A 26,894-nucleotide genomic window follows, 5' to 3' on the forward strand; every position below is an offset into this window, starting at 1 on the left:
CGGACTTGATAGTGGATGCAAGTGAAACAAAGGCTCTTTTTTTTTATTTTCCTTTTTTTTTTTTTTTTTTTTTTTCCTTTTTCTTTCATCTCTTTACATTCCCTACTTATCTCTCTCTTTCCAGATTTAGTCAACATGTCTTCTTTTACTACTTTATCAGTCAGTAAGTCTTTATTCCATATACTTGGTTATACCTCCTAAGTCATCTTCTTGTAATAAATTTAACACATAAAATTTCTTCTTTCCTTTCTTTTAGATAAGAATACGGCAAGATTCACACCAAAGGTTAAACAACGGGGAAGACGACGACCATCACTTCAATCTATTCATGATGATGTACCATCAATAACACCGTCTACTACTCAAACTACAGTGTCATCGCCCCCTTCTACTTCATCGCTACCAACACATTCGGTCAATGCGCAGCCAGCCTTGACAAAGAAACCAATAAAAGCAGCAGCAACCCAAGCGAAGGAAATATCAAAAGCAACGACATCACGATCGAGTAATACTAGTATAAAAACAGCCCCATTCCAAAGGATACAAGCTCCCTCTAAAGGTGATCATGCGACAGTCTCCATACCTCTTGATAGACAACAAACCAATTTGAAAAGTACTACTTCTATGCCGACCATCAACACCTCGATGGCTTCACCACCAACGAGTCCAGTGACAGCCAATCCTTTGAAAAAACGCAGACGAACCAACAAACATGACTTACCGTCGCCTTCTCTTATGACATTGGATGATATTACACATGATCCTGCCGATCCATCCTTTATGCAAAAACCACTGTCTTACTTTACAGAGGATCTACCGACAGGCATTGTATCCAGACAATACAAGGAATCACAACTCAAAGAACAATCATCACGACAGTCAACATCAGTAACCAAGAAAAAAATTCAACCATCACAACCTCCACCCTCCTCTTCTTCTTCTTCCTCTAGAACTTCTGAAACGGAACGACCAAGATTAATGGAATCGTAATTTAAAAAAAAAAAAAGGAAAGAAAGAAAGGAAAAACTCATTTTTATATTATTATTATATGATAGTGCCAATGCTCCTCAAGTCCAATTGGTGAATGGTGAAATAGTACTGGATACATCATCATTATATATCGATCGACCACTGGGACGACGAGAAGAAATGGATTATGAAGTGGTAGAAGAAGACAGCATGACGACTCAGGTCAATAGCCATTCGTATGGGAAACAACATGAACGACATGGACGCAAATGGAGTAATCAAGAAAAGGATCAGTTTTATCAAGGACTTGCTCGGTATGGAACAGATTTCGACCTCATTGCCACCCTTATCCCTACTCGCTCTCGTAAAGAAATCAAGCTCATGTTCAATCGGCAAGAAAAAAAATGTCCTTGGCGGATCTCTCATTGTATCATGCAAAAATCATCATCGGAAGCTCAGTCAACAATGTAAGGTTTTTTTTTTTCTGTATGTAATTTATTTGTTGACTCTTTTTTTTTTTTTTTTTTGGAATGTAGGCAAAACAATACAGTGGATGCGTAGTCTAATTTTTTTTTATCATCCCCTATATTTCATCACCTCACAATGTCTATCTTTTTTTATGCATTCAATAAAAAAAAATCAAAGCGTCTTTTTATTATTATTATTTTCTTTCAAAAAAAAAAAAATGTATCTACACATATAAAAGTCTATATTCTAAAAACCATCATGTCTGTACCACCATATTTTGTAGATAACTGGACCATAAGGATTGAGCGGCGGGAGACTTCTTGACCAACAGAGAAGCGAAATGTAACCAGCTTTGGGGAGACAAGTCTTGCATATCATAATCATCATCAGTAGCGTATTCGATTTCAAAGGAAGGACGAGTGGTATTATCCAAATTGTATTGATGATTCCAATAAGCGAGATCTGAGTACCATTGAGTGTATTTTGTCCACATGCCAAAGGTAGGTGATTGATGATCGGCGTTGTATTCATTGACACGGAATGTCGGATTGTAGACCGGTAACAAAGGAGGCGCCACATGAATCACGACCAAATCTTCAGGGTTGTATTTTTTCAGACTACGTTTGTATTGTTTTCGAAGTTTTCTTGCCATGTTATTACCACGAATCACAATATCATCATCACCATCATCATCATTATTGGATGAATGAAGAAGTTGGAAATGATCCATATTGGCATGACCATAAAAATGAGCTTGAATGATATCTTGATAATTCAAAGAAACACGGGTATATGCTTCAAGACAATCATGTTTAAAGGATTTGGTAGTGGGTGGGACATGACCCATGATGTAGATCTTCTCACCTTGTTGTCGTGCATCGTTTAATTGTTGTTCCATCCATTGAATATGATCCCTTCCAGGTCCATCAACATCACATCCACCTACTACATCGTTGGAATCAAAAAAGTAAAGTGTGTTCAAGGATAATACACGGATGCCGGGTGCCACTGATACACTAAAGTAACCTCCATGTCGAAACGTACTGATTTGATCGGATGGAATCAAATCTCGCCAGATATGACTATAGATGATCAATTGTTTATTTTCCTGTGGATCGTCGTTTGTTGGTCCAGATAATTTGTTGTGGGGATGAACATCATTGTTGCCAAGACATGGTACAATCGGGATGGTATAATTTTGACGTTGAAATGCTCGTTGTAATGCTTCGGTAATGCGGATATTGTAGTGAAGGATTTCTTCACCCGATCGTCGAATCTTACCAGGTTCAGTATCATGTCTACAAATAAAAAAAAAATATTATTATGATTATTGTTTCCTTTTTTTTTTTTTGTTTTTTTTTTTTTTTTTTATCTATTACCTTGCATTATCTCCCGTCCAAATAACAAAATCAATTTTATCTTTCCATTCTTGAGCAATCCAATCAATACTATGATAAACCATGTGAGGAGCAGAGTCACAATCAGTAGCAGGTGCGCCCCAATAACCAGCCAATTTTCCCTTGCGTGCTTTTTTCTTGCTATGTTTCTTTGGATCACGATGACAGAATGATGTGATGGTTGCACCAACATGATAATGATCATCCATCTATAAATAAAATAAAATAAAAAAAAATACAATAAATATATATATATATAAAAACAATGCATACTATTATTATTATTATTAAAAAACTTACATGGATATCAGTCAAATGTAAAAATCGACCATGTTGAGGAACTTTGTCTAGAGAGGAAAAAGCTACTTGTTGTGGATTAGCTTGAATTAAACCACTAATACAAAGAACAATAATAGATAAATATTGAAACATGATTTTTTAATAAAAAGAAAGAAAGAAAGAAAGAAAAGAAAGGATGTTTCAAGAAATTTCCAAACCATGAAGGGTTATTTGGGATAATTTCATATACCGACAATGCAATCTTTTCATACCCAGTAACCCATCCTATTTGCTTTCTTGGTGAACGTGCTACTTCTTTGACTTTGGGGTCATCGTTTGTCGTACAAGAATGGAGTAAAATTTTTCAAAAAAAAATTTTTTTTATTTTTATTTTTCTTTCTTTATTGATCAACATTAAAAAAAAAAATTATACTATTAAAATACACAAAAAAAAAAAAAAAAAATAATAATAATAAATAATAAAAGAGAGGAGAGCATGACACCACGTGTTTCATGGGTTGACTTCATTCAAGGGGTTCATAGTCCGAACGAGATGTCAAAGATGAACCAAGCCATTTCTTAATCTTTGAAGAGAATATGATACATTCTAAAACAATCAAGAAATCAATTGTCAATTGGATACCACCACATAAAATGAATTGATATGGAGCTTGATTAGAAATATAATAGAAAACCTTGAAACTATCCCCAAAAAACTTAATAAATCATATCATTAATCATTTTGTTCATATATTATTTATTCATTTTTTTTTACCCAAGACATTAAAACCAATAGACTGAAACCAGCAGTGGATCGATTTTTATAATTGGAAATACATTGAGGTAATGGTAAGGTACTTTCAATTCCAAGACTAATAAGACCCAATAATTCTATCAATGAAGGCACATGACGGAAAAACACATATAACAAGGAGATACAAGTAGTAAATGCCAATAAAAAATTGAGATAATCAAGAAAGGTAGGCCAATTCCAAAAAGAATGTCGTTGTTGCCAAGCACGTTGCCAAGGATGGTCTGCTTCAATCGATAAACTCTCATCATCATCATCATCATCTGACATCAATGTGGGCGTAGGTCGATATCGTATCACTAATTCAAGTAAAATGAGTTGTGAAACGATCATCACAATCGATTGTATCAATAAAGTGGTATCAAATCGTTTTCCAAACCTAAGTAAGAACAAATGGTTAAGCTTTTTTTTTTTTTTTTAGATATGATGATATCTTACCAAAAGAAGATTCGGAGGATACTATCATCCCAAGATTGGGTAAAGAAAAATTAGAAAAAAAAAAGTAAATATAAAATTAAAACTTACTTTGCAAATAACAAAATGGCACATGTTTTAGGATGGAATCCAGTACTTGTTTTCGTCTGGTTGATTAATCGGTACTAAAGAGGATAAAAAGACAAGATGAGATGAGATATAAACAAATCACTCTTTTTTATTATTATTATTATTACTTGATCAATATAGCCAATGACTGGACCAAAGATCATCCCAGTAGATAATAAAAAGTGACCCAGGTCAATCATAATAAAAATAAAAACGAATGAGATCTATAAAATAATAATAATAATAATAATAAAGAATGGCGAGGGAACGGTCAATGGTTCATATACAAAACGATAAGGAGAGGTACTAGATAAATGACAAAGGAAGGAGAACAAGAAGGGAGGATGAATGGAAAAAGAAGAAAAAAGAAAATGAGAAAAAAAGAAAAAGTATCCCTTTTCTCCCCTTAAAAAAAAGGGTCCGCTGGCTTGAAAAAAAAAAAGGTACAATTTAATATAATCACAAATGCTTGTATGTTTATTAAAAGTAAGGATGAATAAGTAGTAGTAGTGACAAAAAGAAATACAAAAATCTATATATAAGAATATATAAAGAAGAATAAGAAGAAGGAAGAGAGCATACGTTATCATACACAAAAAGAATTGTGTAAATAGACAACAAAAATACAAACAATCATAAAAGCATATTGATCATCAAAATAAAACTAGTAAATAAAAAGAAAAAAAATAATAGTATAAAAGTAGTAGTAATAGTAAATAGTAAAGAGTAATAGATAATAGTAGATAATAATAATATTAAATAGTAGATAATAGTAATAATATTAAATAGTGGATAATAGTAGAAGTAATAGTAGTAAATATTAGTCATCCAGGATTAGTATAATCAAGCAACCAATGAACTTCCTTCTATATTTGTTGTTGTTGTTGGAGTGGTTGTAGATAATTTTTCCTTTCCTTTCTTTGCTGTTTTGTTTGTATGACACCCGAGCCACTGAGAGAACCGACGAGTCCATGATGATGATGTTGTTTCTAAATGATGCTGTATATCGGATTCACTTGACCGACGACTGACTTGACGATGAGATGAGGTATCCTGAAGTATTCTAAATAAAGGTAAAGAAATTCGATGGTGTGTAGAAGATGATAAGAATTGTTTATTGTTGTTGTTATTGGTCGAGATGGCGTGATCATCAGAAAAAGGTTCCACTGGTGCATATTTTAAAGGTCGAGGAGGATATTGAGTAATTACAGGTGGATGAACAGCAGCTGTATAATGATATAATGAAGCATGACGCTGTTGTTGTTGTTGTTGTTGTTGTTGAGGAGGAGGAAGAGGAGGATGAACTGGTGGAGGTAATGATATAGTAGTATTAATGGCTATTTTTGTTGGTTGTTGTGATGACGATGTTAAAGAAGAAGATGAACCTAATGATGATGATAAATGCTGATGAGAAGGAGGATTGAAAATAGTATCCACATGTGGTTGCTTTTGTTGTTGATTCTTTTTGGAAAGAGACCATGATTGAAATACAGATCTTCGTTGTTCTTCAGGCGGTGGTAAGATTGTCAAATCCTCCTGTTGTTGTGATGTTGATTTGAATTGTTCGAATTTGGCGCGTAAATAAGCTGATGATCGTCGTAATAAGTCTCCTGCCGATCTTCTTCGAAGATGTTTATCTTCTTCATTCTGATTCATGATAGTTAGGTTGGGTATAGGAGGTCGTGCTTCCGATTCTATATTTGTTTCCGGTGTCCTAGCGCGAGAATGAATGGAATCAGTTGATAAAGATATACTCTAATAATAATAAAAAAAAAAAAAAAGAAATATTAGTTCTTGTTTTCAATATTTTCTTTCATATACTTACATCCCCACCCATTTCAGCATGAAGTCGAGATCGTTTTTTATCAAACTGACGAATGAGATCTTTAGAGAAAGAGTCCGAATCAACTATAATACTACTAAGTGTAGGTAACCATTGTTCTTGTAATTGTAAAGTCGTTGTCATGAATCAATAATAGATCGTATTAAAAAAAAAAAAAAAAAGGAAAGAGAAGGAGAAAAAAGAGGGGAAATTTTTGTTATGTTCAAATCGCGATATTTTATAAATTGTATTAAAAGTGAAACTTCCCCTTTTTTTTCTCTTGATTATTGAAAGAAATAAATAAGAAAGAATAGAGAGTGGCAACACAAAAAAAGAAAAATAATAAACGGAAAAAATTTGACTAGCTAGGTTGACACTATTTTTGTTCAGGTTGCACGTGTGCGTCAAAAAAAGAAATAAGGTACGAAGAATGAAAAAAAAAGATCTTCCATAGTTAATTCTTTTTCTTAGTGTTGATGGATGATCATCTGCAATAACATGCATTTTTTCCCTATTATATAGATATGTATTTAAACATTTCATTGGATGCATTCTATTGTTGTCAATTCGCATTTACTTTATTGAACCAATGCTTCGAAAATGTGCTACGTGTCACTTGATACTCCGATCTTCTTCTTTTTTCAATACACTTTTTATTATTTCAAGAAATAATAGAATGTTTGGTCTGTGCACATGATTCTTCATAATAATAATAATAATAGTAATAAAAGTATAATTCTATTCAAAAAAAAAAGGGTATGAAGTCAAAAAAAAATTAAATATAAAATAGAATAAACTAAATAAAAATAATAAAATAAAATAAATAAATCTAACTTCTTAATCAAAACCCAAACGATGAATAGTATTTTCATCTTTTTCTTCTTGAATGGAATCAATATTGGCCCACCATTTGAATAAGAAAGTATTGCAGATCAATTTAAACCAAGGAGTCATAGGTACATTAGTATCAGCAAACATAGCACGAAGTTCATCAGGCGTAACATATTTGACATCACGAACTTCATTGGGACTAGGTTCCAAATCTACATCAGCCTTGATGAAAAAGATATAATCAACTATATATATATAAAAGCATTTGATCAGTCATCAATCTATATATATATATATATTGTTTGTTCACTTACTTTCATGTTCACCCCACAAACCATCACTAGGAGCAAGATAATGAATACGAGTTAAATAATGGAATTGATCCAAAGGAACTTGTTCAGGTTTGATACCAAGTTCATGTTCCAATTTTCGTTGAGCAGCAGTACGAGCACCTATAAACAAAAAAAAAAAAAATGAATTACTTTATTCCTATTATTATTATTATTTATTTATTTATTTACCTAATTGGTCTTTTTCAACTAATTCATCAGGAGTGTTCAAAGGATGAGAACAACAGGTGTTTGTCCACATGTCAGGAAAAGTGATTTTTTCAGAAGCACGTTGTTGAAGTAAAAGTCTGTTTTGAGAATCAAAAAGAAATACACTAAAAGCACGATGTAAAAGTCCCTTGTTGATATTATCCATAAGATGACCTAAAATAAATCATCATTTAGTTCCAAAGTTTCTTTTTTTTTTTATTATTTTGATCTTACAAGTCTTTTTTGAGTCAGCACCAATACGTTTATCATTTTCATCAATAACAATACACATTTCAGCCATAAGACGAACTTGTTCTTCGTCGTATTCTTTCAAATCAGGAGCCATAGTAAATGAAGAGTAGGGAGTATACAAGAAAAAGAAAAGAGAAAAAGAAAAGAAAAAAAAAAGAATTGGGAAAAAATAAAAATAAAAAATAAACATTGGTCAATCGGTCAGTGAATTTTTCTATAGTCCCGATATATTTTTCATTTTTGATACTTACAAAAAAAAAAAAGGGTGGCTAGAAACAGGTAGAAACAGGTAATCTTAAGGGGGGAGTGTAGTCAAAAAGGGAAAATGATCAGGGTAGTATGATTTTTCCGAATGGACCAAGCACAAATTGAACAAAAAAAAAAAAAATAAAATAAACAGGTTCAATAGTAAAAATGAACAAAAAAAAAAAAAAAGGTTCAATAGCGGTAACTCAAACCTTTTTTTTTTCCTTCCTTCTCTTTCTCTTACTGTTTTTTTTTTATTGCTAGGCATATGGTTTCACCTCAAAAAGCACTCATTTTATATAATTATTATCAAAACGACAACCAACAAACCATTCCAAATGTTGATAATATAGTTCGTTTAGGTTGTTCTGGTCGTATCTATTTGGAAAACAATGTGGGCAAGTCATTCAACTCTTTTTTTCATACTTTTCTATCGACAACTAAGTCCATTTCTTCTCTCTTGATATACTTCCAGACTCTTCTAGGAGTCAAGATATTATTCAATTATTAGGATTATCCGGATGCTCTACTACTATAGAGGTATATTAGAAAAAAGAAAAAATAATTCTTGGAAGATACTAATTCAACTACTATTCTTCTTAACAAATAGATGGAACAAACCTTGAATCATAGGTTAGAAATATATAATTAAAAACACTCACCAAAACTTGAAACTCATAATATATCTCTCACTTTGGATGTTTATTAGATTTGGGAAAATGAAATTGGGTATCATATCTAACTCTTCACAACTCATTGACATGACAAGATCAGCTGGACTTGCATATTCACAGTGGTTACCAACTACTACTACACTAGATCAACTTGAAGCATATATTCATGATGGACTCGATACAGCCGGCGAGTATGATTTAGATTTTTTACTGGTGGATATGACTGACCAATCATGGCAATGGACAGATGCGATCATGGGGAAATGGCTAGAACAATCTACTATCTTGAAATGCATAGTGACAAGATACCATTGTGAACAAATTGAAACTGGGAACGAACTTGTACCTCAAAGTCATGAATATAAAAACGGTGTACGAATCAAAGTGAAACAGGATATCAGATACCTATGTGCTTATTTTCATGATGGTTCAACACGTGTTGATACAGTCAACAAGTTTGATATGGAGCAAATGGATCGATTGGGTTGTAACGGATCAATTTTGGCATGGCATTATTTGGCGGAAATTGGACACAAGCTTGGATATGTACCAAAGTATGGTGCTTAGATATAGATTTAGAATAGATACATTTATATATGTTTAGTTTATTTTTATAGAATTTTCTTTTTTTTTTTTTGGATCATCCTAATCTTTTTAATATATCAAATAAAGAACAATGATACATTTCATAGCATGTTATTGACAATAGAAAGAAAGGATGATTTATCTATATACAATTCAAATTTGTTACATTCTTCAATAAAGTCACTTATTGATATCACAGTTTTAATAACCGTTGTCATCATCAAGTCAAGACATCATCTATTTTGAGTCTTAAGGATCAATTGTTTAGAAAGATATGCATTTTGTTTTATAATGTTCCTGATATATATATAGATATATAGATAGATAGATCCAATTCTTTTGGTTACACCCATCACTCAAGTTTGATAATAGATAGTGACATATTTGTTATTATGTCATAAAGATAAATCACTCATTTCGGCACCTTTTTTTTTATTACTCACATACAGTTTGATTCAAAAAGGAAAGTAAGAATGAAAATCTTTTATTATTGTCAGTACACAAAATGGATTCTCACGAATAGAATCAAAGACTCCGTCATATAAACTTTTATTACGTTAGCTTTTTTTTTTTTAGGATCGATGAAAAAAGATCAGTACATTAACTACGTCAACTATATATTATCTTCTGATAATTAACTAAATGAGATATGCTTTTGATATATATATATATATATGTAAAGCATCATCAAATCATCTCGATTATAGTTTATTCCTGTTTGATGAATGGTAGTGTACATATCGTTGAACTCTTTTTTTTTTTTTTTTTTTTGCCATTGACCCTGGATAGACTGAATCTAAAATCAACAGGGTCCCCACATTCTCCTTTTAACCTATCAGGATCAACTTCCCCACAGAGCTTTTTGTTTCTCCATTCTATTATGATTATTAATGAATCATTTGATTTCTTCATAAACAAACATAATAGGAATAAATAATAACAACATAGTAAAAGATGATCTAAAGTGTTCATTATGATCAATAGGGGTTAGAACAGGGTCCCTTCACACTCTAAAATCACTAGGATTTGGTGTACCTGCGGAGATCCAACCGAGAATGACCTTTTCATCGTACATAAAAAACCTCCCTTTATCTTTTTTTTTTCCTTTTTCTTTTTTTAATTCTTTTTTTTTTTTTTTTAGTTACAAACGATACCCAAGAGTTATACAAATGGATGCTTTACGACAAGACATTGGTCAGTTACTTATGTGTGGGTTTCATGGTCTTGAGCCAACAGATGGTATACTTGATTTAATTAGGAATCACAACTTGGGCTCCATTATTTTATTCTCACGCAATATTGGCACCGCAGCTCAAGTACAGAAACTCAACCATACTTTACAACAAGCAGCCAAGGATGCAGGACACAAAAGACCTTTGTTTATTGCTGTTGATCAAGAAAACGGAGTGGTACGTCGCTTAGGAAAAAGTGGTACTTATTTACCTGGTAATATGGCGTTAGGTGCAATGAATTCAACTACCAAGGCGCGACAAGTGGCACAAGTGACTAGCAAGGAATTACTTACTCTTGGTATGAATTGGAATTTAGCTCCTGATATGGATGTCAACAACAATGCTTTGAATCCAGTGATTGGTGTACGTTCTTATGGTGAAGAACCTACTTTGGTTGGACGACTTGGTTTGGCGCAAGTGGAAGGATATCAAAAAGGTGGTGTGGCTACTAGTATCAAGCATTTTCCTGGTCATGGTGATACTGCAACAGATTCTCATTTAGGTGTTCCCGTGATTGACAAATCTTTACAAGAACTTCAACAAGTGGAATTGGTACCTTTCAAGCAAGCTATCGATGCAAAAGGATTAGCTCAACCTGCCTCCGTGATGATTGGTCACATGTCTTTACCTCAGCTTATCAAGAAGACACCCGGCATTTCGGCAAGTCTAGCACCTGAAATTGCAACAGATCTTCTTCGTCAACGTCTTCATTATCGTGGTATCATCATCACTGATTGTTTGGAAATGGATGCTGTCAAGGACACAGTGGGTTGTGGTCGCGGTGCAGTACTCGCTCTAGACGCTGGCAATGATATGGTCATGATCTCTCATACTTATGAATTCCAAAAGGACGCCTTTTCTCAAATCTATCAATCTCTCGAAAGTAATGGCTTGGACCAAGATGCTCTTCGGCAATCTGTGCAACGTGTGAATGATCTCAAAGACAAGTATCTCAGTTGGGATGATGTATTGACTCTCAAGCCCTTGGATACTGTTGGTTGTGTGGCTCATCAAGATCTTAGTCGCCGGTTATATGATGGTGTACCTACTGTGATTTCCAACAAATCTCAAGTTATTCCTATTCATCCTGCCTCTGATCAAGCAAAGATATTATTCTTAGCCGCCCATGTTCCAATGACCCTTGCTATTGATTCTGAAGCTGAACCTTTTCAATCCTTTTATGAATCAATCATGCGACGTCATGCCAATACCGAATATATTATTTACAGCCAAGACAACATGAATCAACTTTTCGCCGATGACAAAAAAATTCAACAAGCCGATTATGTGATTGTAGGAACAGCCAATGCCAATCTTCATCCTTTCCAAGTGGAATTGGTCAAGCGTGTACAAAAAGTAGCAAATCACAAACTGGTAGTGGCTGCCGTGATCAATCCTTATGATTTGATGGAATTTCCTGGTGTGGATACCTATATGGTGACATACGAATACACTCCTCCTGCACATGAAGCCGCTGTGCGTATCATCTTTGGTGAAATTCAATCTCAAAGTCAACTTCCGGTCACTATTCCTGGCATTACAACAACAACAACAACAACAACAACAATAGAAACTGTGGACAACAAACATGTCATGATACAACAATATGATGAAACAGATGACTTGGATCAAGTATTTGGTATATGGACAAACACATTTGCAAAGAAAGGCTGGCCTTTGGACAAGACAAAGATGCGACGAGTATTGACGAATCCAACTACACAACCTGTTCATTTTGTAGCTCGAACAACACATAGCAATCAAGTGGTAGGATTTGCAGCAACCATGATTGGTGGTGATGAAGGCAAGGACGGACAGTTGGCACTTTTGATGGTGGATCCTGCATATCAAGGACATGGTATTGGGAGCAAATTACATGATACGGCACTGGAACATCTTCGATCACATGGAGCCACGGCTACTCTTCGATTGGGATCCAATTATCCTCGTTTCTTCTGTGGATTGCCAAGCACACACGACGAATATGCAGATTTTTTTATACATCGAGGATGGCAAATAGCGACGACACAAGTACATGATCTGATGGGTGATTTGACCGGATACAAGACAGCTGATCGATTGGTACAACGCATGCAACGAGAAAAGATCTGGTTTGGACGCATTACTCCCAAGGATTTATGGCAACTCTTCGCCTTCCAACAAAAATACTTCCCTTATTGGTTATCAACATACAAGCATCATGCTGATGTAGGCGATTTCCAAGACTTGTTGGTGGCTCGACAAGGAAATGCTGATGGACGGATCCTGGCTAGCACGATTATCTATACAACGAATGGATCTCATGAACAACGTGCAGATTTGATTTGGACTGATCCTGATTTGTTTGGACAACAGAGTGGAGGTATGGCTTGTGTTGGTGTGGCAAGTGAGGAACGTGGACGAGGGATCGGATTAGGGATGGTTGCTTATGCCAATCAAGTGTTAGCTCAACGTGGAGTGGTCAAGTCATATGTCGATTGGGTTGAACTCTTGGATTTTTATGCTCTTTTGGATTATACCACCTGGCGTAGTTATCGTACTGTTACATGTTAGATTTATCATATTATAAAATAAAATTTGGGTATTATTTATAATTCTCCGTATTGAATTTGTCTTTTTTTTTTTTTTTTTTTTTTATTCTTTTGAAGTATATCTTTTTCTTTCTCATACGTTCTAGATCTCTTTATTTATTTACTATTATTTTTTTGTAATACCAAATTATCCATCCACATATAGATATAAATGAAAGAATGCAATGTTCTCCTTTATTAGAACAACAAGATCAGGGTATTAAATTAAAACAACATAAGATGGAATATGCTACGATAGAAGATCCATATATCTCAGAAGTGATTCATCCTCTTTCTGACCCAAACAACAACAACAACAACAGCAACAACCATAACAATGCATGTGTTAATCCTTCCCAGCATACGCTTCAAACAAATGAACAACGACAGTATTCCATTGAACCCCATCCTACTATGTCTGGTACCAAGATTTCAAAAGGTCATCGTGATTATATGTTGATGTATCATATGTTGACTGGTATACGCATGGCCGTCGATCAAGTTTCTAGTCTGCCTGATCGTGCATTGCAACCTAGTGATTTTTCCTCGATTCATCATTTGACATTGACCATGTATGTAAAAAAAAAAAAAAAAAAAAAAAAGGAATGGATGGGTGAAGCAATGATGGTAGGTGAATAGTTGATTCAATGATGGATAATGATGATTTGATATAGAATGATTGAATCCGTTCATTAATAGATGTTGCGTTTTTTGTTATTATTTATTCTGTAGTCAAAAAGATCATCCTCTCGACAAAGGTGATCGATGGACTCCAGGTAGGAAACACGAATTTAAAGATTATGCACCTTGGGTATTTCGATCTATTCGTCAAAAAAGTCTTATAAAAACTTCAGATTACTTGGTAAAAAAAAAGTGTTTCTTATATATAAAGATCATTCATTGCTCCCTTTTTATTTAGTTTTCATTAACAAGTAAATACATCCTCAGTGAATTGCATACTCCAGGGAAAAGTCATCAATTTCTATACTATTCACGAGATTATCGATATATCATCAAAACCATTCAACGATCAGAATATCAATATATGAGAACAATGTTACAACGATATTATGAAGTAAAATATAGAAAAAGGACACTTTTCTTTTATACTTATTATCTTTATTTTCCAGTATATATCAAGTCATCCAAATAGTTTATTATGCAGATATTATGGTTTACATCGCATCAAATCTGCTTTCACAGGACAGAAATTATATTTTGTAGTTATGGAAAATGTATTACCTCCAAATAAGGATATGCATGAGATTTATGATCTAAAGGTAAATAGATAAGATAACAACTGATGATGATGATGATGATGATTTTTTTTTGAATTCATTATAAAGGGATCAACACAAGGCAGATATTTATCAGAAAAGGAAAGAAAATCAAAAAAACATACTGTGTTAAAAGATTTGAATTGGTTACAGCAACCTGAACGTCTATGTCTAGGTCCTACCAAATGGGCAGCATTCAAATCACAATTAGAAAAAGATGTTCAAGTAAGTCATTCAACTTTTCCATTCATGATGATGAACCTTTTTTTTTTTTTTCCTTTAGTTTTTGATTTCGATTCAGGTCATGGATTATAGTTTAATGATTGGTATTCATCATTTAGAACGTGGTAATAGGGATAACATTCGAAATTCTGTATTACATCAATACCAGGCAAGACAAAAGATGAAAGGTTGAACGAAATAAGGTTTTGATTAACCTTTTTTTATTTATTTATTTATTCTTTAGGCTACTTGTACCGATGCAGGAAAAGATGAGCAATGTATCATGACAGTACCTCTTCTTCAAACATTAGATACTTCCCAATTAAATAAAACAAGGTAAATCATATATATAAAGAAAAGGTGAAATGATTTCTTGATTTTTTTTTTTTTTTTTTTTTTTTTTTAGTCGATGTCGAATGGTGACCAGTAATGTGTTTTATGGAGATAAAGGAGGATTTCGAGCTACAGATGATCAAGATCAACCAATGAATCGTATCTATTATTTTGGTATCATTGATATCTTAACACAATATAATTTAACAAAGAAAGCAGAACATGTATTCAAATCATTGATGTTAATGACAACAGGTCATCAACATATCTCCGCCATTGCACCATCGAAATATGGTCAAAGGTTTTTAAACTTTATCATCAATCCAAAGAATAATTCAAGTATACAAAATACGAAAAATGATGATGGATAGATAGATTTTATATGCAAATCATAAACAAAATAAAATTAAAAAAAAAAAGATCAGAAAAAAAAAAGACGTTTCCTAAAATGGCATATTGATAGACCGGAGATGGAATGAAATTTTACATATGAGTGGTGAAAGATATTCTTATCGTTATCTTTGTGCCCTCCCTTTCTCTTATCTCCTCCGCTCTCCATTTTTTTAAAAAAAAATCAGACTGTCAATTTTTTTTTTCTTTTTCTTTCTCTTTTATTATCATTTTTTATACCTAAATATATAATACTGTCATTTTACGACGATCTTCTCTGTATTACTTACTCATTTTATTATAAAACCAAGTCATGGCAGAATCTGTGATAGATAAAGGGGATACAGCTTGGGTAATGGTGTGTGCCTGTTTCGTGTTCTTGATGGTAATACATTCAAGATTATCTTATCAAAATGATTTTATATCAATAAAAGATCTAATCATTAGGTGATTTTTTTTATAGTGTCCTGCTTTAGGTTTCTTTTATGCTGGTCTTGCTCGAGCCAAAAATGCACTTTCCTTGATGTATCTATGTTTAATATCAGTTGGTGTTGTATCTATACAGGTAAATTCATTATAATCAAAATAATTTATTTTACTTCATCATACTAATTCTTGTATTTGTAGTGGTATCTTATCGGTTACTCTTTAACGTTTTCGGCAACTGGTGGTCCCTTTATTGGAGATTCATGTAAAGTACATCATCTATCATTTTTTTTTATGTCAATGCGATGATAATCACATGGAAACAAAAAAAAATCTAAATCACTATTGTTTTCTTTTTATAGCTTTATTTTTATTTCGTAATGTTGGTGCTGCTCCATTACTTCCATCTCATACCATTCCTTCCTCTGCCTTTTTCTGTTTTCAAGCTATGTTTGCTTGCATCACTCCAGGTAAAAAATAAAAAAATAAAAAAAAAAAAAAAAACTACTCATCTAGTCTTCGGGTTTCACGGGATGGTTATATCTTATCCTCGGAACCGATTGATCACGACATTCAAATACCGATAGATAAAGACATGACCAATTAACTCTTTCTATTCTTTTTTTTTTTTTTTTTTATTTCTTTATAGCTTTAGCTTTTGGATCTGCAGCTGAACGTATGTCGGTAAGTGACTAAAAAAAAAAAAGAAACATATATTATATAGAAAAATAAGAGATAGTAGTTACTTATTATTGGTTTACTTTTAGCTTGGACCGGCTATTATTTTCATTTTCGTTTGGACTACACTTGTTTATGGTAAGATCCTCTTGCGGTGTTTAATCTTTTTTTTTTTTTTTTCATTTCATTGACTGATCTTCATTCTTTTTAGATGTTGTCACGTGTTGGACTTGGGGTCCTAATGGTTGGCTTGCATTGATGGGTGTCATGGATTTCGCTGGGTAAGAAAAAGATTCTTTGAATCATGATGATGATGATCTCATACCTACATTTTTTTTTTTAGTGGCATCACTGTTCATTGTTCAAGTGGATTAGCAGCTGTAGCTTATGCAATGGTATTGGGCAAACGTCGTGATTATGATGAAAATGTTAATACACCTCATAACGTTTCATTTGTATTTCTTGGATTGGCTCTCATGTGGTTTGGTAAGTATTTAAAATATATATATATATATATATATACAGCAAGATATATTCATCATTCTTTTTTTTTTTTGATAGGTTGGTTTGCTTTCAACGCTGGTAGTGCTTTTGCTGCCAATGCAAGAAGTGTGAATTCCTTAGTCTGTACTCATTTGGCTGGTTGTGTTGGTGGTGTAGTTTGGGTATTGATGGATTATCGTCATGCACGCAAATGGAGTATCATTGGACTATGTACTGGTGCTGTGGCTGGCCTTGCAACAGTGACTCCTGGTTCTGGTTTTGTATCTCCCAGTAGTGCCTTGGCATTTGGCTTTTTTGGATCATCTATTTGTAACATCGCTTTGAACTACAAACACAAGTATCGATTTGATGATGCATTGGACGTATTTGCTGTTCATTATATTGGTGGTCTTGTTGGATTAGTCCTAACTGGAGTGTTTGCTCAACAATCTGTGATTGCCCTTGGTTACCCTGAAGGAACTCCTGTTGAAAACATGCAAAAAGGTGGATGGTTAGATGGAAACTGGATGCAAGTTCCTATTCAGCTCCTTGGTATTGTGGCTGTATCGGCTTGGTCTTTTGTGATTACTTATATTATTCTTTTGGTGATTAACATGATCCCTAAAATGAAACTACGATTGGATGATGAAGCAGAATTGATGGGAACAGATTGGGCTGAAATGGGTGAACGTGCTTATGCTTATTTACCATTTGAAGAACAACAAACGCCAACTCGACAATCAAGAAGTAGTGATGATACCAACGAAAACAACAACGATCAATCCAACGATACTTCTTCCTCCATCATCAAACACGATCCTTATATCCAACATCATGAAAATATTAAAAAACATAATCCGTTCAAAGGCATCAAAAAGCTGATGATGACGAACGATCGAACTGTGATCAAGGGTGTACCTGACTTGATTGAAGAACCTGTCATGCTGGATTACCATCAACAAAAAGATCTAGGTGCTATTCGAATGCATGAAATCGTGGAACCCACAGGTGGTGATTTGTATCAAAAGACCCAAGCCAAACTACGTGATGAACGACAAGCAGAAGAAGATGTGATAGAAGTCATTGGTCATTCCATGTTACGAACATCTACCACTGCCACTTCATCTTGTACAAATGTATCCTCAACCCAACAAACAACAACAAAATCATCATCATCATCATCATCATCATCATCTACAGCAGCATCACCTTCACCTGCTGAAGCACCAATAGAAATGAAACAAAAATCCAAAGTATAAATCCTCATTCTTTATTATCCCCCTTTAGTATAGTTCCCTTTTATGGTGTCTCCTTTATTTGATTTTATTTTTTTCTCTTCATTCTTTTTGTTCATATTAGCATTTGTATTTTTTTTTTTTTTTTTTTACTTTTATATAGATTACTTATTTTTATTCAATAAAGATCATTATTTCTTAACATCAGACTAATTCTCAACGGTATGTGTTTATCCGTCCACATAAAATCTTATCATAGTCTATATGATGATAGTATTTTTTTTTTCACCTTTGAAACTCTTAAATTGATCATCCTATTTAAAAGGGAAACAACATATTTATATTATACTATTTTTTTTTTCTTTTCCTTTTTTTTTTTTTTCTATCTTTTCCTTTTATTTATTTTATTTTATTTTATTTATCAATGATACCACCTATGCAAACACCAACTTTATCATCAGATTCGATGATTTTACCTCAAAAAGAAGAGAAGGATGTACCATCTGAGAATGATATGATTCAACAACCATTGCGTCCAACAATGCATGAAAAAAAAAATGTTGTGGTAACGGTGACAATGACCCACTTCATCACTTCAACCGCCGATCATCATCTTTTTCCTCCTACCACTGGCACTTTTCCTTTACCTTCTTTTTCTTCCATTCCTTATTATACAACCACCACTACTACTTTGACCACCCATCCTCCTACCACTGCTCCTGAAGCATTCTCTCCTTTTAGTATCGATGGACCATGGCGTGACAATTTCCCTGCTTTATGTGCGTTTGCCATCATTGGTCTTATCACGACGCTTCTGATTCTTCCTGTTTTTATCTATTGTCTTTGTCGTCGTTGTCGTCGTCAACCGTCTTATTTTGATCAACCATTAGATGAAGAAAATGTGGGCATTCATAATGAAAAAAGACAAAGTCCAACAGCATCACTGACAACTATGCGACAATTAGCCATTCCAGGACCTGCTACAACACAACCATTAGCACCCATTTATACAACTTCAAGTGCTCTTGGTGATAGATATATGGCATCTTCCATGGTATCTCCTACGTTTGTACCGATCCAAGCTTCTCCTTTAACTTTGGTGCCTCGTGATGCTATTTGGAAAGATCCTCAACGACGTCGTGGCGTGAATGAATTGGAATTATGGGAACAAAAACAACAACAACAACAATCAAGGTTTTATGATGATGGTTTACCTCTTTTTATTCCTCCTTTACAAAGGTATTCCTCAACTAGTTCATATTTACCCAATGATACCGATTGGCAACGATGTGTTCCATCCCCTTATTTGGCTCATGCCATTACTTTGACGGCTCTAGATGATGATGATGATGATCAACAAAGATCAGAACATGACCAGATACCACAGGTAAATCTTTTCTTTTTTTTTATTTTTATATTTCTTTTAACTCAATAGAACTCTTGGATAGGATGATCCAACATCCAGTATATCGTCATCACCCACATGGTCAACTAGTAAGACAAGACAAGAAAGAACTTCAAACATCAGTGATGCCACAATTGGAAGAAGACAGGCTGTGGTTTCTTTGGAACATAGTGGAAGTAGTCAATGGTTATGTCCTCCTCCTCTTCATTTTAGTCGTAGTTTATGATATCCCATAATGATTTGTATTTTTATACTTTCTTGTTTGATTGTATTTTGACTTTATTTATTATAATAAAAAAGGATCAGAAAATAAAAATGCTAATATATATATATTCTAAAAAAAAAAAAAAAAGGAGTAGTCTAACAAAAATCTTGATAACTATCCATAAGATCATTCATGATGGTTTGATCAGGTTGATAAAGACAAGTATATTCTGGTTGATGACCAGGTTGGACCATATCAGGATTGTAAGTATAATTATAAGTTTGTTCATGAAGTTCCCATACACCACGACGGACCAAAGGATCATGTTTGAATTCTTTAATGAATGTGTACTCATCTGTATTGCTGGTATCTAAAGTAGCAGGATCAGTAAGTTTTGACTTGTCCAAAGCAACTTCTACAAAGATGGTGTAACTACGCATATCATTGACAATACATCGCATCCAACCACTGATCTTTTGAGTAGCATTGACAGCAAGAGGTTCCTTGAATAAAAACCGGACTTGTTGCCAGTGAGTGCGTTCGGCAGCAGGACCCGTAGACATATCGATGGTGGTACCAGCCATTTCATTGCGTTGTTCAGGTGTCAAGTTGGCAGTATCGTGATATGGAGGAGGACCAAAGGTCAAATCAAACCATCCAGCAATCCCATGCATCAATCCAGTGTAGCCAGAAACCCAATCAAATGGTATTGTCATATCCTTGAGTTGATCTAATGTCACAGTGGCAAAGTCCACATCATAACTATCCATCACCGTAGGTGTCGTAATCAATTGTCGAGGATCAAAATGTCCAACCACAGGCATACCAAACATTTCAGTCTTGGCTTCTTGATATAAAGAACTAAGATCAATACCATAAAACTCGGATTGTTCCCTATTATCAAAAAAGTTAATTTTTTTTTTTAAAAAAAAAAAGACCAGTTATTTATTTACTTACCAGAATCGAGCTTTGGCCATAGTTTCAGTCCATAATGTAGCATCAGTGAATGGTGCTAAATAAATACCACCTTTGGAAGGGAATAATGCACCACCAGGTTTCAAATAATGATCACGAGCATGAATATAACTTTCCAACTAGAAATAATAACAATAAGTCATTACGAAAAAAAAAAAAAAAAACTTACCATGCGTTCATGAAAAAGAAGGACACCAATGGGTTCAGAAACAATAGTATCCACTTGAGGAATAGGTAAATCAGCATCTTCGATTTTAGCTAAATAAATAAAAGAAAAATAAGTCATATTATATATATATATATATATATATATAGACTTACCATTGATGACCGTGATTTTATCTTTCAAAAACGCGTTTTTGCCGTTTTGTCCAGCAGTCTTGACTAATCGATCCATCTTTTTTGCCATTGCTGAGGCTTCGACAGCGTATACATGTTTAGCACCTGACTGAACAGAAAAGTAGGATAAAATACCAGATCCTGCTCCAACATCCATCACCAGTTTGTCTTGAAAACAACGAGGTCCATTCAATAAAATAGCTGATCTATATGTAGAAGTTCGGACATTATCTTGAAGCATGTTTTGCTACATAAAAAAAAAAAATAAGTATTCGCGAATAGTACAATACACAACTTGTAGTTGACAAGATATACATTTCATCTCTTTTTTTTAACCTTACTTGATGTTGTAACATGGCATAGTAACCAAAATATTGAGGATCGCGATGTTCTACACCGGGTGATTTGTCTTCAGAAGCCATCACAATTAAACTAAAGACAGGAGTTTGTGAAAGAAAGAGGAAGAAGAATAAAAAAAAGAAGACAGGTGAAAAAAGAAAAAGAAAAAAAAAACTTTCAGCGGAAACTGAAAATGTCAAAGAGAAAGACCTACCAAACCCTCATATATCGTTTTGAAAAAAAAAAAAAGAAAAAGAAAAAAAAAGTTGCGATTAACCACAGTCAAATTAATTATGTGATGATTTATCATATCTTATGGTAACCAAAAAGTATTCATCAATGTAGTCGAAAAACAAAACTTTTACACGTAAAAAAAGGTGAAGCATGATCAGTCAAATTGGTTCTTTGCTAGGCCTAAGGGAAGAAGTACAATCAAAACTGGTTTTCATATTCCGCTTTATGCTCGTTGTATTCCTACCGTTATTTATCGTTGACGTCCAGAAAGAACAATGAAAATCCATCCCAAGAGGGTCATCAGAACAGGAGAGAAATCAGTTATTATCATCAGTCTACTTGTATTCATGTGACTTAAGGGGGGGGATAGTAAAGATGAAGAACTTGAAACAGGAAATGAACCGTTTAAGCTTCCGCCTTCTTTTTCTTTTTTTTTTTTTTTTTTTCTCTTTTTTATACATTTAATGTGGTCTTATTTTCCCGTCTTATTATATGTCCTATTATCGATTTCCACCATCTTAGCTAGTTATGAACAACAAAAGCCCTTTTTATCGCCACGATTAGTACCATTTACCCCAGTTTGGATTCAACAATTACAACAGTTTTATAACACCTTTGGACATACTATCAGTGTCATGAACCAACAGTGTGCATATTCTTTACCTGACTTTGACTGTAAACCTTTTGACTTGGACGATGGTATCACCATTCGAGATGCATATCATTTACGACCTCAAGTAAAAAAGTTTAAGTTCTATATCATTTATACTAACGAACGTTTTTTATACAGGATATTTCAATGGTGATAGCATTGGGAGATAGTATTACAGCAGGTTTTGGCATGTTGTCTGGTCGACCTCCAGTAGCTTCTGTATGGGAATATCGTGGGAAAGTCTTTTCTATAGGAGGTGATCTAGATGAAGCTTATACTCTTCCTTCCTTTTTATCGGTTTATTCATCAAAACTTACTGGTGCTTCTTATGGTGTTTCTGTTCCATTGGCAAGAGGAAAACAATTGAATAATGCTGTCAGTCCATTTTTTTTTCTTTTTTGATGATGAACTGATATGTCATTTTTTTTTTTTTAGGTCAGTGGGGCAAAGGCGCAGGATTTGGATCAACAAGTGACAAGATTAGTACGACAGTTACAAAAACCTGAATATCATTCTCACAAAAATGATTGGAAATTGATCACACTTTTTATTGGTGCCAATAATGTCTGTATGCTTTGTACTCCACCCATCACAGGATTACCTAATATTGCAGATGTGGATGTATTTGATCAACATGTTCGATTGACTTTGGAACGATTAAGATGGGAAGTTGGTCATGCATTTGTGAACTTGGTGGCGTTATTTAATGCAAGTGGAAACCAGTTTAGATCTATAGGTACACTTACCTTATATATATTTAAATAATTAGGTATCAAGTGTTTATGAAGCTTCAAGAGGAAATCCTTATTGTGAAATGGTATTGGATCCTTCTCATATGGTGATTTGTTCTTGTCTTCAAGCAGATGATGATCAACGTTTAGGTAGATAAAAAAAAAAAATAGAAAGCATGCGGGCAATGAATTCAAAAAAGTCTTTTCTTCTTAATGTAGCTGCTGACCTCGTGGTGCAAGGATATAATGAAAGACTGGCCTTAATAGCTCAAGAATATCAAACATTACATGACCCTTACTTTGCTGTATCCTATCAACCTGGATTCAAGTCATTTCCTGTTGGTAAATATAAACAACGATATCTAAGTGGCTTTGATTGGTAAGTCAAAAAAACAAGGGTGAAGGGGAAGGATATCTTAAAATGACATATTGACATATGATATATTTACATATATATAGTTTCCATCCTAATCGATGTGCAAACCAGGTGATGGCTACGGTATTATGGAATGTAAGTCAGTTCAATACATACGTTATATATATATATATAGATTTAACCCTTTATTTTTAAAAAAAAAATAGAACATGTTTTCTAATCAAGTGGAAAAATTACAACCTTATCATCTTAGTAACCTTACTTTTATATGTCCTAATGCCCAGAGACCTTATTTTCAATGAACATACCCATGATACCATATAATAAAAAATCATATAAAATGAAAAAGAAATAGTGCCTTTTTTATATTTGAAATCTCATTGTTGTCTGGTTATCAAACTTGATAAATTTCGTGTCACTTGGAAAATAATTCCCCTGGTGACACATAACCATGTCTATTTTTCCCTCTTTTTTTTTTTTTTTTTTTTTTCTTTTTTTCTTTCTTTCTTTTTTTTTTTTTTTTCTCAATAATATATCATGTTTCGTCATCGTATCAAGTCACCCATTACTGAAGATTCCTCTTTTCAGTCCGGCAAAGCATCTATTATTGGGATGCGAGAAAGTTCATCCTTAGAACAACAACATGACATTGATTATACCAACAAACCACCTGCACCTGATTATACCAACAAACCAGCTGCACCTCCTCCTCCTCCTTTAAAACGCGTACCTACTTCTACATCATCGACTGAGCCATTGACGATAGAATCCATGTCAGCTGTGATTGCTGCTGCTGTACAAATGTCGGCCAACCAAGGTGTCAAGTCATCCTTATCCATGGGTCATGCTTCCATCAAGCCCATCGACAAGAAGAAAAAAGAAGACGAGCAATCAAAGCGACGGTTTTCATTATTTACTTGGAAAAAACAACAGGAAGAAGAATCTCAAGAGGAAGCATCCGTCTCTTCATCCTCCTCCCTTTCCTCTCCTCGATCATCGTCTTCTCAAGTGGATGATGGTTTGGATGAATTATCCTATCGTGGAATTCAAATCAAGGAAATCAAAACTACCTTGAAACCTATGGTCATCCCTGCCAATGTCACTAATCCTATGCCTACCGTCAAATTGGAACGTCCTGGTTTTGCTAGAATCAATTATTGATTAACATTTATTTATTTATTTATTTATACCTTTCTCTTTTTATTTCCCTTTTTTTGTCATTTTATATATCATCCCACCCCTTTTGTATACAATTCCCTTGTACCATATCTATAAATGTCTCCTATGATTAATAAACACTTTGATGCTCTTTTTTTTTTAAAAAGCTTTTCAATATCAAAAGATATACATGTGGACTATTTTTTTTTTTAATCTGTCTTATGTGGACGATGGTTTCTTAAGAATTCATTTTATTTTCCACTAATAAACTCAATTTCTTGTGCTAGCCATGTTGTACATATTATAAAATAAAATGGCGTTATGGGGCAGAAACAATAAGGACAGACGCATTTCCATAAAAGGCAAACACCATATTGCATAACACAGTTGCTATTGTACAAAAGAATAGAAAAAAAAAAAAAAGGATTTATTGACATAAAAACAAATGATACAATGACTACCAAAAAAAAAAAAATATAACTAGTATGAATATTTTTCTAAGAGTTCATGGACGCTCGCATATTGGCATATTGACTTGCAGGATAATCCAGATGATTTGGCATGGAATCCAAGTGACCGAGGTTTTGATAGACGGTTTGAACCAAACTTCGAGGATGATCTCTTGGATGATCAGCAGAAAGTTCCCAGAACATAGCACCACCTAGTTGAGCCTGCTTGATGTAATCACATTTGGCTTGGACAATGACAGGTGAGTCATATGTCACAAATTCACGTTGTTGAGGATCGTAAGACCAAGACATGCATCGGTTTGGATCATTGAATTCTTGAGCACCAGGTCGAGGAAGTGCTTTGTAATCATATTGTCCCTTTTCCCAAGAACCTTCAGGTACGCCTTGAAATGCTATCAAATAATAATAAAAAAAAAAGAGATTAGAAAGAATAATAGGAAACGACATCAAATCATCATCATACCTGCTCCTGGTCCCGATGTATTGGAAAACGCTCGTCCATAAGCTGGCATCCCCATCACTAATTTCTGTGGTGGTACTCCGGCTGCAATATAATCTGATATGGCTTGGTGACAATTTAATCCTTCTCCATACAAAGCTGATTGATGTCCAGTCTGAGCATCCCATGAACCGGCAAAATCGTACGCCATCAGATAAAAAAGATCAACATAAGGTGCCATATCACGTAATCGTAAGATTCGGTATTGTGATGGTCCACAAGGCACAGCTACTGATAAAGTGAGTCTTGGTTGATTGGTTTGTTGTACTTGTTGCTGATATGCATCTAATGCCAAACGAACTTCATAGAGAAGGTGGACATAAGATAATGCTTCTTGTTCATTCTTTGGATATTCCCAATCGATATCTAATCAAAAAAATAAAAAAAAAAAATAAAAAATAAAAGATATATTCCCTTTCTGTTTTTTTTTTGGGGGATTACCTATGCCATCCAAACCAAGATCAGCAAGATGTTTGATGGCTGATTGAACAAACAAAGCTCGTTTTTGAGGATCATTTGCTACTGCTGCAAAATTCGTAGACCATGTCCAGCCTCCAATTGACAAACTGACTTTTAAGTGTCGATATTTGCGCTTCAGTAGATAGAGTTGTTTAAAATTCCCAAATAGGTTTTCCGTGTCATTTTCGGACCAAGGATCCCCCTTCCCATCTACACTTTGTTCTGAATAAAATGTTGTCAATGAGTAACTATTTTTTTGACTGACTAGTTTTGAATAAGTTATTACCTGGAGAAAAATGCTTATCGGTATCTGCCCATTTATCTATTTGTATCAAAAGATTTAGTAGTTTGCCAAGACCTTTTTTTTTTTTTTTTTAAACTTACCACCAAGAACAACTTGTCCTGACGGTTCTATGTTGGCAAAAGCATATAAAATATGAGTCAGTCTATCAGCATTGTGAGCAAGATCTATCACATTGTAATTTCTTGCATAAATTCCCCTATAATAAAAGAAGAGTCATATATAGTTGTGGTCAATAACCTTTTTTTTTTTTTTTAAGTGATAGTCTTCTTACTTGACTCTTCTTACCAATTTGCAAAATAACCAGCAATAACAGGTCCATTAACAACAGGTGGAGGAGGTGCTGCCATGTAAGAATAAAGAAGGAAGAAAGAAAAAAAATAAATAAATGTAATATTACAGGGAAGAGAAAACAAAAAAAAAGAATGCAAACCTTTCATATTTTTTTTTCTATATTGCTTGAATTTCACGCACCGCATTTCCATCAAA

The 26,894-nt window shown here is 33.9% G+C and overlaps 14 protein-coding genes across 14 annotated transcripts; 8 read left to right on the plus strand and 6 right to left on the minus strand.

The window, feature by feature from the left end:
• The first annotated feature begins 73 nt into the window (after positions 1-73).
• Positions 74-1,630, plus strand: BX664DRAFT_323439 (uncharacterized protein). Its single transcript, XM_051543659.1, has 4 exons — positions 74-163; positions 257-986; positions 1,056-1,436; positions 1,506-1,630. Exons 1-4 carry the CDS (start codon positions 136-138, stop codon positions 1,528-1,530), a joined length of 1,164 nt encoding a protein of 387 aa, XP_051402473.1. The 5' UTR covers positions 74-135; the 3' UTR covers positions 1,531-1,630.
• BX664DRAFT_290992 (Metallo-dependent phosphatase-like protein) lies at positions 1,593-3,291 on the minus strand. Its single transcript, XM_051541922.1, has 3 exons — positions 3,135-3,291; positions 2,817-3,043; positions 1,593-2,735 (listed from the first exon to the last, which is right to left on the minus strand). Exons 1-3 carry the CDS (start codon positions 3,264-3,266, stop codon positions 1,694-1,696), a joined length of 1,401 nt encoding a protein of 466 aa, XP_051402474.1. The 5' UTR covers positions 3,267-3,291; the 3' UTR covers positions 1,593-1,693.
• A 277-nt stretch (positions 3,292-3,568) lies between these two features.
• Positions 3,569-5,140, minus strand: BX664DRAFT_290996 (uncharacterized protein). The gene is made up of 5 exons (XM_051541923.1): positions 4,596-5,140; positions 4,450-4,523; positions 4,363-4,383; positions 3,889-4,303; positions 3,569-3,829 (listed from the first exon to the last, which is right to left on the minus strand). Exons 1-5 carry the CDS (start codon positions 4,665-4,667, stop codon positions 3,638-3,640), a joined length of 774 nt encoding a protein of 257 aa, XP_051402475.1. The 5' UTR covers positions 4,668-5,140; the 3' UTR covers positions 3,569-3,637.
• Positions 5,141-5,173: 33 nt separating this feature from the next.
• BX664DRAFT_382718 (uncharacterized protein) lies at positions 5,174-6,450 on the minus strand. The gene is made up of 2 exons (XM_051549077.1): positions 6,293-6,450; positions 5,174-6,222 (listed from the first exon to the last, which is right to left on the minus strand). The coding sequence occupies exons 1-2, from the start codon at positions 6,431-6,433 to the stop codon at positions 5,311-5,313; spliced, it is 1,053 nt and encodes a 350-aa protein (XP_051402476.1). The 5' UTR covers positions 6,434-6,450; the 3' UTR covers positions 5,174-5,310.
• Positions 6,451-6,967: 517 nt separating this feature from the next.
• Positions 6,968-8,021, minus strand: BX664DRAFT_382719 (isopentenyl pyrophosphate isomerase). Its single transcript, XM_051549078.1, has 4 exons — positions 7,894-8,021; positions 7,642-7,833; positions 7,435-7,572; positions 6,968-7,365 (listed from the first exon to the last, which is right to left on the minus strand). Exons 1-4 carry the CDS (start codon positions 8,003-8,005, stop codon positions 7,127-7,129), a joined length of 681 nt encoding a protein of 226 aa, XP_051402477.1. The 5' UTR covers positions 8,006-8,021; the 3' UTR covers positions 6,968-7,126.
• Positions 8,022-8,402: 381 nt separating this feature from the next.
• BX664DRAFT_323446 (uncharacterized protein) lies at positions 8,403-9,608 on the plus strand. Its single transcript, XM_051543660.1, has 4 exons — positions 8,403-8,555; positions 8,633-8,697; positions 8,768-8,790; positions 8,867-9,608. Exons 1-4 carry the CDS (start codon positions 8,426-8,428, stop codon positions 9,396-9,398), a joined length of 750 nt encoding a protein of 249 aa, XP_051402478.1. The 5' UTR covers positions 8,403-8,425; the 3' UTR covers positions 9,399-9,608.
• A 937-nt stretch (positions 9,609-10,545) lies between these two features.
• Positions 10,546-13,251, plus strand: BX664DRAFT_323449 (glycoside hydrolase superfamily). Its single transcript, XM_051543661.1, has one exon. The coding sequence runs from the start codon at positions 10,586-10,588 to the stop codon at positions 13,199-13,201; it is 2,616 nt and encodes an 871-aa protein (XP_051402479.1). The 5' UTR covers positions 10,546-10,585; the 3' UTR covers positions 13,202-13,251.
• Positions 13,252-13,632: 381 nt separating this feature from the next.
• BX664DRAFT_291004 (uncharacterized protein) lies at positions 13,633-15,421 on the plus strand (the record flags this gene model as incomplete). The annotated part of the gene is made up of 8 exons (XM_051541924.1): positions 13,633-13,790; positions 13,951-14,080; positions 14,138-14,293; positions 14,349-14,498; positions 14,565-14,720; positions 14,779-14,905; positions 14,981-15,053; positions 15,124-15,421. The coding sequence occupies 8 exons, from the start codon at positions 13,633-13,635 to the stop codon at positions 15,419-15,421; spliced, it is 1,248 nt and encodes a 415-aa protein (XP_051402480.1).
• A 267-nt stretch (positions 15,422-15,688) lies between these two features.
• Positions 15,689-18,286, plus strand: BX664DRAFT_355639 (ammonium transporter AmtB-like domain-containing protein; the record flags this gene model as incomplete). Its single annotated transcript, XM_051547830.1, has 9 exons — positions 15,689-15,825; positions 15,904-16,005; positions 16,068-16,131; positions 16,229-16,336; positions 16,516-16,550; positions 16,634-16,682; positions 16,756-16,825; positions 16,888-17,030; positions 17,106-18,286. The coding sequence occupies exons 1-9, from the start codon at positions 15,754-15,756 to the stop codon at positions 18,284-18,286; spliced, it is 1,824 nt and encodes a 607-aa protein (XP_051402481.1). The 5' UTR covers positions 15,689-15,753.
• Positions 18,287-18,845: 559 nt separating this feature from the next.
• On the plus strand, positions 18,846-20,036 carry BX664DRAFT_323454 (uncharacterized protein). The gene has a single exon (XM_051543662.1). It carries the CDS (start codon positions 19,215-19,217, stop codon positions 19,695-19,697), a length of 483 nt encoding a protein of 160 aa, XP_051402482.1. The 5' UTR covers positions 18,846-19,214; the 3' UTR covers positions 19,698-20,036.
• Positions 20,004-21,738, minus strand: BX664DRAFT_274168 (S-adenosyl-L-methionine-dependent methyltransferase). Its single transcript, XM_051541238.1, has 5 exons — positions 21,528-21,738; positions 21,169-21,433; positions 21,017-21,105; positions 20,830-20,966; positions 20,004-20,766 (listed from the first exon to the last, which is right to left on the minus strand). The coding sequence occupies exons 1-5, from the start codon at positions 21,606-21,608 to the stop codon at positions 20,028-20,030; spliced, it is 1,311 nt and encodes a 436-aa protein (XP_051402483.1). The 5' UTR covers positions 21,609-21,738; the 3' UTR covers positions 20,004-20,027.
• Positions 21,739-22,193: 455 nt separating this feature from the next.
• On the plus strand, positions 22,194-23,838 carry BX664DRAFT_323458 (uncharacterized protein). The gene is made up of 6 exons (XM_051543663.1): positions 22,194-22,786; positions 22,847-23,119; positions 23,181-23,292; positions 23,362-23,521; positions 23,602-23,653; positions 23,725-23,838. The coding sequence occupies exons 1-6, from the start codon at positions 22,559-22,561 to the stop codon at positions 23,818-23,820; spliced, it is 921 nt and encodes a 306-aa protein (XP_051402484.1). The 5' UTR covers positions 22,194-22,558; the 3' UTR covers positions 23,821-23,838.
• A 191-nt stretch (positions 23,839-24,029) lies between these two features.
• BX664DRAFT_323461 (uncharacterized protein) lies at positions 24,030-24,874 on the plus strand. Its single transcript, XM_051543664.1, has one exon. It carries the CDS (start codon positions 24,056-24,058, stop codon positions 24,677-24,679), a length of 624 nt encoding a protein of 207 aa, XP_051402485.1. The 5' UTR covers positions 24,030-24,055; the 3' UTR covers positions 24,680-24,874.
• Positions 24,875-25,088: 214 nt separating this feature from the next.
• BX664DRAFT_323463 (chitinase) lies at positions 25,089-26,891 on the minus strand (the record flags this gene model as incomplete). The annotated part of the gene is made up of 6 exons (XM_051543665.1): positions 25,089-25,538; positions 25,610-26,011; positions 26,087-26,326; positions 26,391-26,426; positions 26,489-26,604; positions 26,694-26,891. Coding segments are annotated over 6 exons (1,357 nt in total), but the record flags the coding sequence as incomplete, so codon positions are not given.
• Positions 26,892-26,894: the final 3 nt, after the last annotated feature.

Source organism: Halteromyces radiatus (assembly GCF_025201355.1).
Source record: "Halteromyces radiatus strain CBS 162.75 chromosome Unknown BX664scaffold_2, whole genome shotgun sequence".
Taxonomy (NCBI): Eukaryota; Fungi; Mucoromycota; class Mucoromycetes; order Mucorales; family Cunninghamellaceae; genus Halteromyces; species Halteromyces radiatus.